The 19,913-nt window shown below is 32.8% G+C and overlaps 2 protein-coding genes across 9 annotated transcripts in view; one reads left to right on the plus strand and one right to left on the minus strand.

The window, feature by feature from the left end:
* SUPT3H (SPT3 homolog, SAGA and STAGA complex component) overlaps nucleotides 1-19,913 on the minus strand; it is a 540,862-nt gene that overhangs the window by 475,571 nt on the left and 45,378 nt on the right. The window contains exon 2 of one of the 4 annotated variants that reach the window (XM_047858054.1): nucleotides 3,465-3,547. The exons of the other annotated variants lie outside the window; for them this stretch is intronic. The gene's annotated coding sequence lies outside the window, so the exon portion shown is untranslated. The remainder of the gene's footprint in view (nucleotides 1-3,464; nucleotides 3,548-19,913) is intronic. 4 annotated transcript variants of the gene reach the window in all.
* Nucleotides 8,934-19,913, plus strand: part of RUNX2 (RUNX family transcription factor 2) — a 326,243-nt gene continuing 315,263 nt past the window's right edge. For all 5 annotated transcript variants that reach the window (XM_047858043.1, XM_047858046.1, XM_047858044.1 and 2 more), the window contains exons 1-2: nucleotides 8,934-9,117; nucleotides 9,316-9,439. In XM_047858043.1, the coding sequence (XP_047713999.1) occupies nucleotides 8,980-9,117; nucleotides 9,316-9,439 (262 nt within the window). In that variant the 5' untranslated portion in view covers nucleotides 8,934-8,979. The remainder of the gene's footprint in view (nucleotides 9,118-9,315; nucleotides 9,440-19,913) is intronic.

Below are 19,913 nucleotides of genomic sequence, written 5' to 3' on the forward strand. Positions count from 1 at the left end.
TAAAATAAGGTGTTCAATAATACAAACTTTTGCTTAAAGCGATCTCATTTACATATTGTTCAATTATTGAAAACCTAAAATATTAATACACTACAGGTCTCAAATTCAGATCGGAATATGGGTTCCTATGCTCCTTACCAATTTTAAAAACTGGTACTTTTCCTGTTCAGTTACAACCAGCAGCAGCAGCCACTAAGCAACACTCAGCATAGCTAATGTAGATGAATCCTCAGAAACCTAATGTACGTTGGATATTTATGTCCAATGATGGATGCAATGAATTTCTGGAGATTAGTACCAAAAATAAATTCCTTATTCTACTCAGATTTAAACTCAAATATAAATGGAAAAGAGGGAAAACAGCTCATCACAATCACTAATCAAATTTCTTCACATCTTTCTTATTAGTAAAAATTAACTAGGTAAATTAAATATTGAGATTTATGATACGGTGGGGGTAGTCTATAATGAAGATTTATTTGGATTCCAACCTTATCCCTAAAAGGATCTCAGGGTACCTTATAAAACTATTTACAATACATAATAATTACATGATCAAGATGAAAACGCACCGTTCGATTCAACACGATTCAGAAGACCCATACATGTAATCTTTAACGTAAGAAACTAAAAACAAAAAACAAAGACAGATTTTGCAAATACTTTAAGAATTCATTACAGTAAGTAAACTAAAGGTTTGATCCTTATTTCAAACTCTTCTTGCCCGTTCTACAAAAGAGGCTATCCACTGGCAACAAATTTCTTTATCTAAAGTATAGGTGGCAGGAGTTAACAAACTGGCAGGCCAGCTGCCTGTTTATGTATACAAAGTTTTACTGGAACACAGCCATGGACATTCATTTACTTACTGTCTAACTTACTTATTGTCTGCTTTCAGACTACAATGGCACAGTTAAGTAGTAGACAGAAACCCTATGGCCTACAAAGCCAAAACTACATTCTATCTGGCCCTCTATAGAACAAATGGATAGACCCCTGACGGATATTAACTAGTATAACACAGATTCAGGATTGATAATTTGCATATAGAGATAACAGGCTTCTGCTCATTAAAATACTTCTTGACAGGGATAACTTAATAAAGTTAAAAGCAGTAGCACAATTCAGTAATATGTTTTTAACATGACTGTATTTTTAAAGTACTTTTGTATATTTTAGAAGCATCCACTTAAGAATAAACAAATGACACGGTAATAGCGGTGCCTGTTTTGATCCTCTAAGAATCTCTGGCTTATTAGTCTAGACTTGCAGTACTGTAATACAAATGTAAAATTTCAAAAGTTGGTACTTTCAGAATGCCATTTCCAATTTATCTTTTCCGTGTATAAATTTGTGAAAATTGTGTTGGTGAACAGCATTTAAGTATAAAAAACTATGAACTAAAATCTAAAATTGTTTGTATAGCCCAGGCTATTTATACTGATTTATTTTTTAAAACTGACTATACAAACAAATAAAATTTCCTCAGATCTCTATTTGATTTCAGCATGAAACCAATCCCCATACACCTTTTCCACAAAATGCTTCACCTTTCAGAACTCACTATTTAAGTTGATAAATAGTAAAACGAATGCCTATATACCCCTTGCCTGGATTCATTAATTGTCAACGTTCTGCCATGTTTGTTTCACGTTATTTTCTTGTATTTGACTTCCTGAAACTAATTCATCATGCACCTCCTTTAAGAATAAGGATATTTTCGGGGCGCCTGGGTGGCGCAGTCGGTTAAGCGTCTGACTTAGCCAGGTCACGATCTCGCGGTCCGGGAGTTCGAGCCCCGCGTCGGGCTCTGGGCTGATGGCTCAGAGCCTGGAGCCTGTTTCCGATTCTGTGTCTCCCTCTCTCTCTGCCCCTCCCTCGTTCATGCTCTGTCTCTCTCTGTCCCCAAAAAAATAAATAAACGTTGAAAAAAAAAATTTTTAAAGAATAAGGATATTTTCCTAGGTATGTGTAATAATATTATCACACTTGATAAATATTCCAGAGTGTATCAATATTCAGGCCATTTTCAAGTTTCCTCAAGTATCCTGCAAAAGGTTTATAAAGCCCTTTTAAAATCTAGCATCCAATCTGGGGCGCCTGGGTGGCGCAGTCGGTTAAGCGTCAGACTTCAGCCAGGTCACGATCTCGCGGTCCGTGAGTTCGAGCCCCGCGTCAGGCTCTGGGCTGATGGCTCAGAGCCTGGAGCCTGTTTCCGTTTCTGTGTCTCCCTCTCTCTCTGCCCCTCCCCCATTCATGCTCTGTCTCTCTCTGTCCCAAAAATAAATAAACGTTGAAAAAAAAAAATTAAAATCTAGCATCCAATCAGCATCCACATCCATGACCAATTCCTGAGAAGCAAGGGCCAAATTTTTCTTTAAGCAATCTTTCTGTGTATCCTATGTGCTCTCTTTGTTCTATAAATCTGTTCTCTGGAGAAGCTGCAGACCACAATTTCCCTGGTACCTCCCTGCCAGAACCATGCAGCAACAAAAGGGTATCACGATAATAGGGACAGGAAACTGAGTTTCCAATTTTCTTGGTAGATTCTGTTTTCCCTATGAAAATATCTAGAATGAAACTGTGATCTTATCTTAGCTGGTTACAACTTTTAAATACACCTAATCAACATTCAGTGATCATCAAGTCAAAAGTCTTATGACTAATTACACTGGCAGGACTCAAGAACTGTCAATTTTATCACTACTAATAAGAATTATGAGTAATTACCCAAATATATCATTTTATAAAAAGAAACAACATTTTATAAAAGGTTAAAGAGTGCTCTTACTGAAAAAGCCAGTTTCAGAAGACTAAATGTACTGTTTTGTAAATCTATAGTCAATTTTATATAGTTTACTAAAATGAATCAAGTTTTAATCATCCCATAAAGACTGGATAGTTTGCATGTTATGCCTACGCATTTAGAAGTTGACTGGTTTGGCAATCTGTCTCAATGCTTTCAAGCTTTTACTAAAGTGTAACACATTTTGAACAATGCTTTATTATATCAATATTATAAAAATGTGTACTTCTGAATAACAAGAACCACAAATTTTTTCTATTAATATAATAGAGTATATGAATATTTTAACCTTTTCTAATTTATTTAATCTTAAATTCAAATTGGAGCAATTTTTGACTACTAAACTTTCTGGGAAATTGAGATTTCCAATGGGAATACTGTCAAAATTTATAAAAACAAAAAAACCAGAGTTCTAAGTGATTCATTTTCAATATATTTCCTATATTGTTAATTATGGTTGAACTCAGAGTACTTTCCAGTGTAAATTACACGCAAGGCTTAACAAAGTATAGATCTAAATCTACAATCGCCTTTACTGAAACCAATGAAACATCTATACACAGCAATGAAATTGGCATGCAAATAAAAGAACTGTCAAGACATGTATCCCTAAAAATAAGCCTACAATAACTATTTTAAAGGCTGTGTGTGGTCTCACCCATATATTTTGGCAAGATGCACTTTCTCCAACCGCAGCTAGATTCATCCAAAAGCAGTGGCACTGGAGAGCCTCTGTCTCACCTGTCAAAATTGAAGAACGTTGTTCCAAAGACCACCATGCGTCCATGGAGAAAAGCCACCGTACTACAGCTGTTATTGATAAGCAGTCTCTAAAGGAGAAAAGACTTCAAACAATTAAGCAAATCATCCTTACAGATATAGACAGACAATATATTAATGTTTAGATGATGAGATGACAAATACCATGCCAGGTATGAAACGATTTCATACACTGAAACACCAACAGAGGATCTTTCATAAGTAACATTAGCTTTATAGTCTTTTCTATTCTCTCCCTGATAAAATTTCTATACATTATCAATTCAAAACCTCTGTTATGTTCCCTTATTCAAATCTCATGAAACCTCCTTTATAAAACCTCCAAATTCATCCAAATTACTAAGGTCCTAAATCCATTAAAATTGCTAAAGTCTGACAGCTAAGAGCACAGAAGATTAAGATTTATAAACAGAAACCCTAAGTATACTGAAACCTCACTTTTTAAAAATATATCCTCAATCTTTTTCAACCACATTATAAAAGCAGTTTACATTTTTGCTTTGAACTAACCTCCCGACAGTAAAGCATATGGATCGATCAGGTAAGCTATAGGCAGGTTAACAAAAATAAAAAGAAACAGCAAGGAAAACAATTACTTTGAAAAGAAATATGCCTCAGTGGACACTTCAACCCCAGTTTAAGCCCCAATTCAGACCTGGCAATAAAAAAAACAGCCTAAAACAAAATGTAAAGAAATACACACCTGGCTGGATAAAAAGCTTAAACAATCATGATGAATGTCTCATAATTAACTTATTTTCCTACTAGATCACTATATCCTTTAACCCTTTTTAATACTGCAAAAACTCCATTGAAAAAGAAGGCAGGCACCTTTTTGTGCCTTTTTCAGTTAATACCCAAAAGGTTCTCTTCAAAGACGGTTTCACCTACAACCAAGTCTCATAGCACAAAGGCAAAGTTACCAGAGGGCTCCAATGTATTATATGATGTCCCACAGGTTCATTTACTATATTCTCCAAGTACAAAGGTTCCAAAGAGATTAGTTTCACTTTTCCCTATATTTAGTACATTAAACTAGTATAGTTGGAGTATTATTTTTCTTTGGTTTTGTCAGTAGCATGTTTGATATAAATTTTATTAAGTGGTAGTATATGTAACATTGCATTGTGGGTAGTAGTTTCCTGCTTTAGCCTAGCCACATCCTCAGCTGTCATATGAGCATATTTCCCATATTTTCTGCAAGTTCTCGCCTTTTTTTCTTCTTAGAAAAATGACAGCAATAGAAGATGAATTGTTCTAATAATTATAAGAAATGATTTATATAACTATATTAAACAAGTATGGACCACTCTGTACTTCAAAGAACAACCGGGGGGGGGGGGGCAGGGAGGAAGTAATACTCATAATTAAAGTGTTAAAGTCATATGAAACAATGTGTTACAAGTAAATTAACACAGAGAAAAAAATTAAAAACTATTAAAACAAGGAAAATCTCTAATCAGATGCCAATATCATCTAACAAATGAGGTGAACCATATCAGGATATAACAATGATTTGCCTTGAATGTTAGGGGCTTCAAACCTACCAGGTACTCATTAGTGAGGATTAATGTCAGTATCCCCTACAAGAACTTTAAGAAACTACTTTGAGACTTTATAGAAATGCCAAAACAGAAAAAGAGAAACCAAAAAAGGCCTGGAGGAGAGAGGGAACAAAGAAGGGGGAAAGAGGGAGAAAGTGAGGGGGGGGGCAGCGAAGGGGGCTAGAGGGAGAGAGAAAGCTTAAGATTTTCTCTTTTGGCATCCAATTTCTACATAATCTCACATTGAGACAGATAGCTGCTACTACTAACCAAATGAAGCTGTTCAAACAATTATGGACATGGTGGTACTTTGGGTTTGTACAGAATTTAATTAAAACAAACTGAGGAGAAAAAAAAAAAAACAGAAGAAATACTCTCATTACAAAAAGTACCACAAAATAACACCCTGTACAAACACACAAAACCATACATGTGCATGCAGTTGTATACAGGAACATATACCCCACTAAAGTAAGTGGAATTAACCTCTCATCACCATGATTGAAAATATTAGAAAAATTATACATATCTTACTAATATAAAATTTTTTCAAATTATCAATATAAGGCCCAATAAATGTTATGTAAAGTTAAACAGTTATACATCAAATCCAAAAAACATTGTCAAAAAATACCAAGTTGAAACAAGAGAGTAAGAAAGTTCATTTTACTAAAAACCACACAATCAGGGAAAACATTTTAAGCGAAATCAAGATTTCTACAATTTATAAAATTCCGACATCAAACCACGTGCTCCTATTGTTTTCAATTAAAAGAAAAATCGAAGAGTGGCAAATAGAAGTATAAAACAATTAAAAAAAACAAACAGAAATGAGCACAAGATTGATACAGATAAAATTACTGCATTCAAATAGGATCATTAGTTCAGAAAATAAAAAATAATTCAAAAGGTAGCCATCAAGATATATGTAGCATTTAAAACACTTTTTAGTATAGAATATAAAAAGTTCAACCAATGTTGACAAATGTATTAAATACAAAATAATGGGGAAGCAAGATAATTGCTTTACTTTTCATTTCCGTGGCATTAAAGTACGTAATTTATACAGCCGACCTAAACTTGTCACTTACTTCAACACAGCAAATACTAACATATCCCCAAAAAGGATGTAGTTTTGAGGGTCTACGGTTTCCATCTCTAAGTTTAAGCGTAGTTTAAATCTATAATCAAGAGCTTTATTTGCAGTAGCTTTTCTGAGTCAGTCTCTTCATCACAGGTAATATTATTTCTAAGGAAACAAACTATCAATTATCAAATGTGTACCAGTTATCACTGTTGTTTTAAAATTTTTACCACAAAGTAATATTTGCTGCAAACAGGATGTATTTTCAATTTAGAAAAAAAAAAAATATGTGTGGATGATGAATATACAAACTTTAAAGCACATAACTTCTCCTGCCAGAACGTGACGGGCCTCACAGGCAAAGAAAGGGCATAATCAACAATATCTAGGAAACTCTTATGCAGTAAGAGTAATCACTCTGACCAAAAAATTACGTACAGGACGGTTACCTGCAAAAAGATAGCAGGCAGTTAACAGACACACAGATGTAAAAATTATCCAAATACATATCAGTCAATTTGGAGGGCCAAAGTATGCTTAATAAAAAAAAATTATTTTAAGGGGCAAATATTTAGCAAAGAGTTGGGGTCGTAAGATGTCAAAGAATCCTTATGCAGAAACGAAAACTTCATTCTAAAAGAAGAAAAGCATTGACTTACCACACTACCTAAGTTTTCTCAATTACCTCATTCTGCTATTGTATGTACATATGGTACTATATACAAATCCCTCCTTTAGCTTACTCTACAAATTAATTCGATATAGATCATACTGGTACACCTTATCTATGAAAAAGAAAACTGAGTAGCTTGCATGTTAAATGAAAGGTTTTACTTTTCAATGTAAAACCTGTTTACACACCCCGTGAGGCAAAATAAATCTATATTTAAAAGAAGACACTAAAATGTGTTTTTGGTTTTCTATCACTGAAAGTTTATTATGAGAAAGTTCTGGACATCTGAATCATAAAAGATTAAAGTCATGCTCATGTCTTCCTAGTATATTTTGGGCAAATGAATTTTTGTTAAAGAAACTTATGAATGCACTTGGACATTTATCTAATAAAAACCAAAAGCAGATAATAAACTGTGCTAGGAAGACCATAAGCAGGAGTATTTTTGGCTGTAACAACACCTCCTTGGTGTTTTCCAGCCCTAACCCCTTTATAAACCCCAAATAATGTTTTGTAATTCGCTGTCTCCGCCCACCCTCCCAGCCATTTACTTCACACGACACTCCTAGTTACTATCACACTAGGAAGAAGTCTAACATGCAAATTCAGAGTGGCGTGGATAAATGGCAAAAAAAAAAAAAAAAAAAAAAAAGCTTAGAAAATTGGTCTGTTCGGCTTTATAATTTTTGTTGAAAAATACCCCATCGCTCCCAACTGATGAAAACAGGAAGCTCTATTCATAAATATGAAATTCTCTGCCTATGATATATAATCATCCTAATAAGAAAATGAGTTCTATACATACTTGTCCAAAGGGGCAAAAAAGGAGATAGTTTGCCAAAGATGTTTCCAATTTTCTTCTGAATCAGAATTAGCAAATCGAGACGACTAACATACTCTGTCTGTGTGCATTATTCCTTACTACACACAGCATTTTGTAATTTATTTCAAAGCTTCCATTATAAACAAAAAATACAGCTTCTGTTAACCCACTCCATTCTGAGCTTATAAAGTCAATAACATTGAACAATCTAAGTTACAACATAAGAATTTTACTTTATAGATGTATATGTAAGATTTGCTGTCAAAGGCTCTGTTAAAGTTAACATCCAAATAAACTATCCAAAGAATTATATAAAATGAATACATTTCTTTGAAAAATAAAAATTACAAGCATAAAAAACACTAAGATTCATCCAATAAAGTATGTTACAATTACTGCCATTCATTTTTTGTAAGATCCTCAAACTGATATTGAGATACAAAAGATACTAATTACATTTAATACGAAAGATACTAATTACATTTAATCTTTACTGTAGGAGCCGGCATCTAATATTGATCATACATTAACTAGAGAGACCCGATTTAGTATTTGTAGAGGAATCTCAAGACTAACACTTTCATGACAGCCAATTACAGTCAAGCCCGGCAAGCAGTTTGCAACCAGACCTTAAGAAAGGTAAACTTTTTTACAATGAGTTACAGATTCACAAGTTTAAAAAGACAAGAAAAAGAAAAACAGAAGGACTCCAATCACCCAGCAAATATGAAGCAGACCCCAGAATGTGATACAATCCAAAGATGTAAATTATTGTAAATCATCACTGTTGTTCAGAATTTCACACAGCCTCTTGAGCCAATTTTGTTCTTTTCCACAGACACAATAATGAACTAAATAAAAGGAGGCAAAAAAGAAAAAAAAAAGTGGGGGTAGGGGAACAGAAAGGAAAACCTTAACTGCAGAGTTCAGCTCTACAAATGCTTAACCTTACAGGAGTTTGGGCTCCTTCAGCATTTGTATTCTATCCAAATCCTCATGAGTCACAAAAATTAAAAAGCTATATCCTTCTGGATGCCAGGAAGGGCCTTACCACAAGCCTTTTGTCAGGGAGAGAGAGGGAGACAGTGAGAGAGAGAGAGAGAGAGAGAGAGAGAGAGAGCAAGAGCAAGGGGGGAAAAGCCACAGTGGTAGGCAGTCCCACTTCACTTGGAGTACTGTGAGGTCACAAACCACATGATTCTGTCTCTCCAGTAATAGTGCTTGCAAAAAAAAGGAGTTTTAAAGCTTTTGCTTTTTTGGATTGTGTGAATGCTTCATTCGCCTCACAAACAACCACAGAACCACAAGTGCGGTGCAAACTTTCTCCAGGAGGACAGCAAGAAGTCTCTGGTTTTTAAATGGTTAATCTCCGCAGGTCACTACCAGCCACCGAGACCAACAGAGTCAGTGAGTGCTCTCTAACCACAGTCTATGCAGTAATAGTAGGTCCTTCAAATATTTGCTCATTCTTTTTGTTTTGTTTCCTTGCTTTTCACATGTTACCAGCTACATAATTTCTTGACAGAAAAAAATAAATATAAAGTCTATGTACTCCAGGCATACTGTAAAACTAAAACAAGGTTTGGGTATGGTTTGTATTTTCAGTTTAAGGCTGCAAGCAGAATTTACAACAGAGGGTACAAGTTCTGTCTGAAAAAAAAAGGAGGGACTATGGCATCAAACAGCCTCTTCAGCACAGTGACACCATGTCAGCAAAACTTCTTTTGGGGTAAGTGTTATCATATTTTAAAATCCTGTAAAAGATGAACCTGTTAAACAAAAAGGTATGTTTCTGGGATAAATTGCTAGCTTTTCCGGGTAACGTACGATATTAAAGATTATGATAATAATGTTATTTTGCTGCACTAAAAATTGAAAAAATGAAATTGCTGTACATATTTGCATTTGGCATCTGTAACTTATCTACTTCTCGAAGGAATGACTGAAATAGAAAAAATTACATTATCTAACATTAGTCAAAATGTTTTCTAGAGTTGTAAAAATGAGGTAGTTAAAAACAGTGAAAGAAAGCTTAATCTTCTCATTAACCCTCAGTGAAATACAATGAAACACTAAATTAATCAAAGTGCTATGAAGTATTCACCCTGGCAGCTCCCAATATTTGAGCAAACTTCAAAAAGGAAGCAATTTTACAAAATAACAGACCACAGAATTATCTCGACATTATGCTCTACCATTATGCTCCACTGCAGAAATAAACCTGCAGTAGTTTAACATTTTAACCAGCTCCACTAAAAGAAATCTATCTGTAAGCTTCCCCTGCATCGTACGATAGGTGCACAAGTTTGTTTCTACACAACTTCGTATGATTGAAGCATATATTCCTATATAAAATTATAAGCATGTAATAGCCATTTTCAAAAAATCTTTATAGTTACCCAGGACATCTGGGATATTAAACAGTTCACAAAACTGTAAGTTTAAAAACTTACAGGCCATTATATTTTCTATATAATTTTAATTTTACATCTACACACTATTACCCATATGGAAAACTTGTTATAAACACACGGCAAGCACTGAAATGTCTAGGATTCTTTTAATCATATTCTTGGACCTACCAAAATGAATACCGTTTAGTCTCATGAAAAACAAAACTCTGCAAGGATACCCTGCATGATTTTAAAAAGGCATACCTATTAAATCATGCTGAACTTTCAAAGAAAACAGGCATAATATAGTCCCTTAATATTCGATTTCAAATTAATGTTGATACACAAAAGTAAACCACTTCAACATTCATCAGCTGACACAGTATTAGAGTAAAATATCTAAACACTTACAAGATTTTCTTTATGATGTCCAGCATTTTCCAACTACAAGGCAAGTTTATAAAAGTTTCTTTTATCCTTTAAAATCAATCCTTTTGCTCTGTATACCTGTATTAACTTTGCTTTATAACTTACAACTAACGATTGGAGTTTCCTTTACTCCTCCTACTTCACACATTTTAACTGGCTACCAGAGAGGATCAGTCTTAGTTTAGGTCAAAGAGAAATAATTAAACCTGAAGGAGAAAAAAGGTTTCTCTTTAAAAGGTAAGGAACGCAGTTTGTATTTTACAAAAAAAAAAAAAAAGAAAAAGTAAAATTGCTGTAGTGACTCCCTCAATATAGTTGGAAGTGGGCCCCCTCAGTTACGACACATACAATAGAATAATCGCAGATTATTTTTTGAAGTGTAATGGTAGGTAATAAACATTACTCCAAAATTGTCTGCATTCAGGAAGCAGAACATATATACAACTGGGCTATAGTACAGCCCCTATTATAATCACAGCTTACACATGGTAATTTTGCTGTTCCCCCACAAGAGATAAGGAAAAAAATGGTTAAAACTATTGTTATACGAAGGAATAACTTGAAACAGGCATCTCAAGCAGTTAACTTATTCTTCCACAACATTACTGTTTGAAAAACAATACATTTTTCTAACCAGAAGGGGAACAGCACAAGTTTCAAGGACTACTTGAGCATTAAAAGCAAAGACATTAATCCTGTCACAAACAATACATTAAAATGCTCTTTATCCTATCATACGAGGGGTCTTATATTTCTGTGGCATCCTTAATAGCTATTTCTACAGTGGAATTTTCAAACCTTGCCCAAGTTTCTAAACCAGGCATAAGAGTGAACTAAACAGATAAAGATTATCTATCGCGTGTCCTATATTTTTAGACATCGTAACTAATTCCTTCTCTTCTAAAAGTGAAATTTAGCCTCTCCCACCCCCAAATGGTACTTTAGCACCCGGAGGACAATTTAAGATGAACCCACTACACCACACTAATTATAGGTATGTAGTGAACATTATGTATAGGCCGTCATCACACTGCAAACACTTCCCCCATCCCATAATCTATTCGAAGTCTAAAACCTCACTTCGGGCCTTCAATTCTTATAAATGATTATCAGCACAGCCTAATGAAAAGTCAAAAGTGATCCAGTGATGCGGTCCAGTTTTGCAAAATAATTTTTGCAAAATGTGATCCAGTTTTGCAAAATAATTTTTTAGAAGCTTAGGCTTTTCCTAGGTGAGGGACAAAGCACACGAGGACCAACTGCCTTGCCTCAAATAAGAGCGAAAAGTGTGTGAGAATATGTGTGTGTGTGAGTGTGACAGAGATAGAGTTTCAGTGTCCTTGCTCTCTCAGCACACCATTTACCTTGAATTAAACAAGAATTGCAATCTGCATTATTCAAAATCTGCCCATTACTTATCATAACTAACGTCTGTTGAAAACGATAGATCTGACTCATGGAATATCTTACAATTAAGAACTTACTTATGACAATGTATCAGCTAACTGATTAAATTTCCACATAAAACCTTTGTAATTGGTCACAGTGACTAAATATAATGTGTAAACACTGATTTCCAAAGTAATAGTTGTGGTCCATGTCAATAACTTTACAGTTTCAAAATTTAATAATGTCGAAATGGTATGACTTGCTTCTAAAATAAGACAGCTAACTTCCAAAAATCTAGGGAGACGATTTAAAAAGTCAAGAACATACACAGAAGACCACCCTAATATATATTAAAAGTTGAAGATGTCAATGCAACTCCCAAAGACTCATAATATAAATTACTTTAAATTATAATAATCCTAATTTTACATAAAAAACAAAGATATCACTTTTGAAATCTTAGAAACATTTTAAAATGCAAAGGATTTAAAAGAAATCACAGAAAAATATTTTGTTAGTCATTATGAACCTCTCCCGACGGTCTCCAAATCACAAGGAAGGCATGAAATATACATGATAACATTATGATACGTTTTAGTTATTTTACAAGAACAAAAAATTAATCTATTCAATTACACCCTTCAAACTAATCACTGATAGTTTGACTTGTTTAAATCAGTCATGCTAAAGTTAAATTCAGTAAGATAGAAATGTTCCAGTTTGTTAAAAGAACACTGAAATATTTGATGGTTAAATAAACTGCAGAGGGAGGAAAAAACTAACTCATTGAAGGCACTAAGATTTTATCAAACACACAGAATTAATCTTTATTGAATAGAACCATTCACAAATCAAAACTCACTGTACTTCAATACTTTCAAGCAGCGCTAATCAATTACAAACCTTTTCTAGTGCTTCAAAACTCATGTGCTTTCAATTTTATACACTGGTGGTCTTCAAGTACTGTATTGGGGCTGAGTTAAGACATTCTGTATCACAACTTTTTTTTCAACAAATATCCATCTAGAGGACTTTTTTTTCCCTCTCTAGAGCTGCTCACATGAAAACTGTGGTAATATTTTTATACTGTACTTCTTTGTTGAAGCTAAAGGTTAGGGGTTACCTAAATACCTCAACTGTATATACAAAAAAGGGAAAAGGTAAGTATTCATATAAAAAAATCCAATGGGACTGAATTATTTATTTTTGCATTTCCTATGATTAATGATGCACCCGTACCTACTTGAAAACTGATGGCAAAACAGGGTAACATCTCAAATTCCTCTCCAAAGCATACAAATATCAACCTTCCATGCTGTTCTAACCCTTGTTCCAGGAGACTAAAATGTGACAATGTTAATAGTGAGGTCATGCAAAAGCTCCTCAAGAGCATTAAGATCACAAATGCTATTACCTAACAAAAGGCTTCAGAGATATTTTTATATAGAGGGTTCACTGGAACAGTCTACCTCTACAGTGTCTCTTTAAAAAATATTACACATACGGTCAGATAGACCAATGAATTCTAACATGAAAAAACCCTTCCTGTAAGTAATAAAATCGTAAATGTGACAAAAGCGTTAACCATTTTTTCTAGTCATTTACCACTTAAGACTTGTCATTAAATGGGTGCTAGTAAAACCAATGCTAATTGAGGCAGAGATATCCCAATAGGTTAGCTGCATGCATTGTTTTTTTTCTCCTATACCAATGAATTCCACTGAAGATATCATTCTACCAAAAAAATAAATAAAATAAAATAAAATAAATCTGTCATTGAACTCCAATAATAAGGGTAACAATAAACAACAGTATTTTCTAAAGAGGAAAACAATCTAAGCTGTCTGAAATTTAAGCAGATTCGTCACAAAATCTAAAATGTTTACTATTTTAAAATATTTAGAAAAGGAAGTCTCACATAATGAAAATACACACCTTAATACAATATACTGCCATTTCAGAGATTATGGAACTAAGTGGATATGTATTCTGATTAATGTGTTACAATTCAAAAAAATAATGGGGAAATTCTATACCTTATTCAAAGGGAGTTTCCTTACAATTTTCACCACAGTTGACCACAAGCTTTTGTCTTTTCAACAGCAAACATATAAAACAGTCTATACATTCCCACATAACTTTTTAAAGATCTGTACAGAAACTGAGATTAAATATCCTTTTATTACATTGTATGTAATATTTTCATCTTACGGTGAATTCTTGGAATTTTCTCTGCTTTATATCATTTTTTTAAGAACAAAGGATTCAAGGTTTGGAACCACTAGTGTTAGATGGATGTAAGTAACACCATATCAAACATTCCACGTGCTTACTGTTATTATTGAACAGCATGTTAAGTCTAAAGCATTTTTTTCATAAATATACTTTCTTCAAATAGTAAATAAAAACCTCATCATTTACCATGATATATAAAACAATTTCCACATAAAGTTAGCTGTAGAATTAAAAGTCCTTTAAAGGCTAATTGCTACATAAGCATTGAATACTTGCAGTGAAAAAAAATTCATTAATACATCTCCTGTAAACACCCTATATTCTTCTTAATATTCATAAGTTCAACATCAAATACATATTCTAGGACCAAAAATCATACCAAATGTGATTGTGGTTCTAATTAAAAAGAGGACAAATGTTAGTTTATCTTGATTAATTGGTTTTGATTTTTTAAATCAATTGCCCACAAGGAATTCTGCACCATCTAGACATATTAAATGAACACGATTTTTAATTTAAGATACCTTAAAATTATTATATTGACGTCAGAAAATTTACCAAGTTAACATTATTCTCAAACATGTATTTATGATCACTGTTGCAATCAGCTTATCTGCACTATTTCTATTGCCATCCCTTAAGAAATAACACGTGACTTACATTAGAGACGCGACATTCTTACCAAGGTACAGGTAAACATCCTGGGCAAGGCAAATAATTTTGACCACAAAACCAAATAAATGAATTTTATTTTACTTTTCATTTAAACTTGCTTTTTTATTTTTTTACATCGATAGGAGCTACTAAAATCATTATGCCATCAAGTACAATTACATAAAACACTAAGTTTAAAACTCAAAAGTTTACGCATTTATAGGTTGCTCTAAAATTTGTATGAACCATGAATGTGCCAAGCCATTGTTTACATATTCCTTATAGTCAGATGTCTTACAGTTAAATCCCTTTTGTGGCTCAGTATAAGCAAAAACTAATAATATTAATAATAAAGGGAAAATGCTAGCCAAATCACAATTAACAATCATCAATAAGGTTTGAAAAACATATACACACAGTCTCTTTGGAAAAACTAGAATAATGATGTTGTGGTACTCCACAGAACTTTATATGAACATGGACATATTTTTATACAGACACAAAATATATGCCACATAAATAGAACTTAAATCTCTTTCAACTATCAGTCCGCTCTAAAATTTAATACATGGTATATGCATTTGCAAGTGCATACAAACATGTAAGTGACTACAGACCTTGAGATAATCATTAGGAAAAAATTTGTAAATTATTTAACTGAGGTATTGTTAGTAGTTTTTTGTAAGAGATAACCAATTACTTTCTGCATGTATACTAACAAAGCAATGTCCAACTGTAAAACCATTAACAGTCATCAAGCATCAACCGGGAAATTCAAGATAAAAATAATCAAAAACTATGCTTGTAAAACCTGAAGGACATTATTTTCCAGTCATAAACTTAAAATAATTAAACACTGATTATCATTTGAATTATTACAGTTCACAAAGGTAAATATGAATGTAACTAATCTGCTAACAGATACCTACTGATTGACATTCTCTCAAAGAACAACTCTGGCCTAGAGCTAAACAGGTAAATTTTCTATATATTTACTCAGTGCCTATATAACCTACATAAACAATTTAAATTAGGCATTGTGATTTGTAATTTTCTTATCTTGTTTCAGCAGTAATAATTAATTCTATTTTTAAGTTTCTCTACTGAACTTCTCAATTTAAACTTCAAACTTCCAGGATAATCTTTAACTGAAAAGGTATCATTATTTCTATCAGATGATTAAAAATTACTTAAATGAATCTAAGCAAAATGTATTCACTATGAAGCTGAAAAGACAGTAAGTGCTATATTTTATCATTAATATTTTAATCCCCTGGTTTTACTGTATTGGTGTAACCTGGTCCTAGAAAATAGACATACATGTATCTCAAAGATACAGGGCACAGATTTCCTTTAATCAATAATTTTATTATAAGATTTTTTGTAAACGTAGCTCAAAGATAACACATTTTTTAAGAAAAGTGAATTCTTACTTTATTTCATAAAATCCTATCACATTACAGAAATCTGCAATATTATATATATTATAAACAGTATAGTACTATATTACATGTAGTATAGAAAGAAAACTTCTTTATGTTAATAATCTATATTATATCATAGTATATGTTTTCCATAACATAAATAGCTGTAAAAGTATATAAGCATTTCATACTAAGGGCTTTATCACCCAATTCGAAATACTATGACATTGAAAGAAATTTCTAAGAGAAAACTTCCCTTAAGACAGTAACATCCTAGTATTTGGCAAGCTAATTGGTTATAAAAGGTAATCTAGTAAGATTAATTTTCATTCATTAACTACTCATAAAATTTGTAAATCTTTCAAAGTAATTCAACTCCTGAAAAAACGCAGAAAAAATTCTACTGCTCTTTCAAATAGAGTTCAATGCAAAATGAAAATATTTAAGATAATCCATAAAGCAGATAGTACTTACACAGTGTACTACCGTATCTTTGTAAAGCAATATAAACATAAAATTCAGTGTAATCCAAACCTTTGATCATTAATCCAACCTCCTCTCCATAATATAAATTCTTTTTTTTCATATTATTAAAACCCAAGTGTTCACGCAGAATTCTTTACATTCCCCGAGTTGTTAAAACTAAACACATATAGTATGTTCTCTCTCTGTCTCCCTCTCTCTCTCTCTCTGTCTCTCTCTCTCTCTCTGCATTCCCAATTCTTGCCTCCCTCCCTGTCTCTATCTTTCATTCCCTTTATCTTAGGAGGAAAATTTGTAACATTTGCAAAGCTTTTTGCCACTAGTATCCACCTAGTTTTAAAAACATCATTATCTAAGCTAGATAAGGACAACTGGTATTGTCAGACAAGCACCATTCTTGATGTAGTAATAAAGATTTAACAATGTATTTCCTTTATAATATGCATAAGTATACTGCAGAATATTTTAGTGTACCAATAAGACCAGAGAAAACATATAAAGAGATTTTTTTAAATTACCATTCACAAAGATCCAGAAAGAAATGGAGCCATATGCAGATTAGGCTTTTGTAAATTTTCATAAATATTCTTATTTTTAAAATATAATGATAAAATCAAAATACATCAAGAAATACTTCAATAACTTTTTTTATAAGAGTGAAATATCTGGCTTAAATTGATAAATTAATTACTAAATGGTTAAAACACTCTATATTTATACATTTATATACATAAAAATTTTTACTAAGACATGTTCAAACCATTTTGTTGGCTATGAAATAAAGTCATGTGCTCCAACAAATAACATAACAAAATATTTTTCATTAAGTATTTATTCACAAAGTAATTATATTATTACATGTAGAAAATGATAGCAAGAGATTTTCTAAAATGACACTACATTAATATATGTAACTCAAATTTGCCACCTTGATTTAAACCTTAATCTGCCAAATACATAATCGTTTCATTGAGGTCCCATTATCCAAAAAAAATCTAATACCCCAATGTTGTTTTAAAGGAAATTTTAAGAAAAATCATCATATTATAAGCTGACCAAGATATTTTTTGAAAAGTAGCTGTGAAAATAACGTGACCTGAAAACTTATATATAACCTTCAACAAACTTACATACTCGAACATACGAAATGAACAAGAAAACAGCAAACAGATGCATGAAGTAAAACTCTACCTAGCAATGATACCACACTAAAAAGCCAACCCTAAGCACAAGAGAAATACATATGCTTTTTAAAATATATGCTTAAATTTAATGCTCTTAAATACAGGCTTGCCTTTTGAACAGCTCAAATGAATAGATAACATACCAGTGACTACAGAACTTCCTTCTAAACTGGCAAAAAAAAAAAAAAAAATAATAGTAATAGTAATCACACCTAATTCCTAATTTTCCAGTTATATTGTGTGATACTTTCTTTAATTAGACTACCACTTATTCTAAACTGGCTGGAAAGGCTTGCCCACTGCATTTTCCCTGTACGTACCTCTTCCTTATCAATTATGATGTATCTTCAGCATTCGGAAGAAAAAAATAAAAAGCTTCAAAACTTAGTAACTGAGTTTAAAACACATCGTTAAATCAATATACACAGGGCTACTTTAAAAAATATTCATTTCTCGAAGGCCAGAAAATCTTACTTTTTTTAAGCTGATGCATCTACACATAGAAAGCAAGTTTTAGTAAGTTCTTTTGCTACGCCATAATGATCTGCTCCAGGAACTCAAGGGTACCTAAAACAACGGACTACCTGTTCTAGCCATGCTTAGGAATGTGTCCAAATCATTTTTATTGATTTAACCTTTATAGGAATGCTACATATCCTCAGAGCAAAACATTTTGAATGTATTTATAATATGACACACTTCTGAGAAACCATGAAAAAGAAAGCTAAAAACAAATCTAGATACTCCTCCACCCTTGGTTGTTATGGGTATTTGTTTTTTTTCAAAACTACTAACAGACCTAAATATTAAATAATTCTATTTAGGAAAACTTACGCTGGCACCATGGTAAGGAGAAAGAAAAATTTATTTTGAGGAAAAAAAAGGTGCATTTAAATAAATTCTAACTTTTAAGAAATAAAATGTCTGCCTTGACAATGATGTCACATCTACACATTTTAACGGACTCTAAATACTCACTTTCATATTCTAGTTACACATTAATCATGGAACCTACAAACATATCAAACTTAAAGAATTCAGTCCTTATTGAATAAACTAAGTTGTACTCTAGTTTACATTCTGAGAGTTGACAGAGAAAGTTCTGTGTTACCTATCTCTCTAGCTTTCTACAAGTGGTACTTTATTAATGGCTTCAGCAGCTAATGCCTGCATTAGTCATGTTTGCCAAATAATAATTCACAATATTATGCTTCCTCACATTATGGTTCATCATTCGTTAACTTGAACCTCACCTCTAAAGGAGTTATACTTTCACTGCAAACTGTTCTCTCAAAAAGGCAAACAACTTTTGAGCATTTCCAGATGTAGCCCTCAAAAAAAAGAAAAAGGAAAAATCATAGGCAAATTCTCAAAGAATTCTAAAATTATTAATAAAAATGTAGTAAAACTGGAGTCACTACTTATTACTTCAGTGATATCCGGAAGTTTAAGAGCTGAATGTACTATATATCAAATTAAGAAACTTATGATAGATTTCAGGTAGCTGCCAGTAGATACAACAACCAAGCACATTTCACTCTGAGACAAGATTCTACTGAACTGGAATTTCTGAAGGTCTGACAATTACTGAACATGCAAGAATAAAACGATAACGTTATCTTTTTCAAATAGTTAACTTTTTTCTGGGTAATATCAATTTGGCTTTGGCCACATTACTTTCATTTTGTCATTAATTTTTTATAAAGCATCCAAGCATGCATGTGATTATGCTAAACCAAAATTAAAATAATTTATATGCAGCCTACTTCTCTGAAGCAGGGCTGGGACTACAGCGAGGCAAGCGAGGCAAGCAGGCATCTGGGGCACAACATTTAAGGAGGTCCTTACTTGCGCACAACCCTGAAAGTGAGTGCCTCCTTAAATGCTGAGCCCTAGGAACTTTGCTTGCCTCACCCGAGGCCCAGGTCCCCCTCTGAGGGCACACTGGTATCAAACATTTCATGAGACATACTCTAAGCAGGATATCATAAAACACAGAAATATGGTAATAT

Source organism: Prionailurus viverrinus, chromosome B2 (assembly GCF_022837055.1).
Source record: "Prionailurus viverrinus isolate Anna chromosome B2, UM_Priviv_1.0, whole genome shotgun sequence".
Taxonomy (NCBI): Eukaryota; Metazoa; Chordata; class Mammalia; order Carnivora; family Felidae; genus Prionailurus; species Prionailurus viverrinus.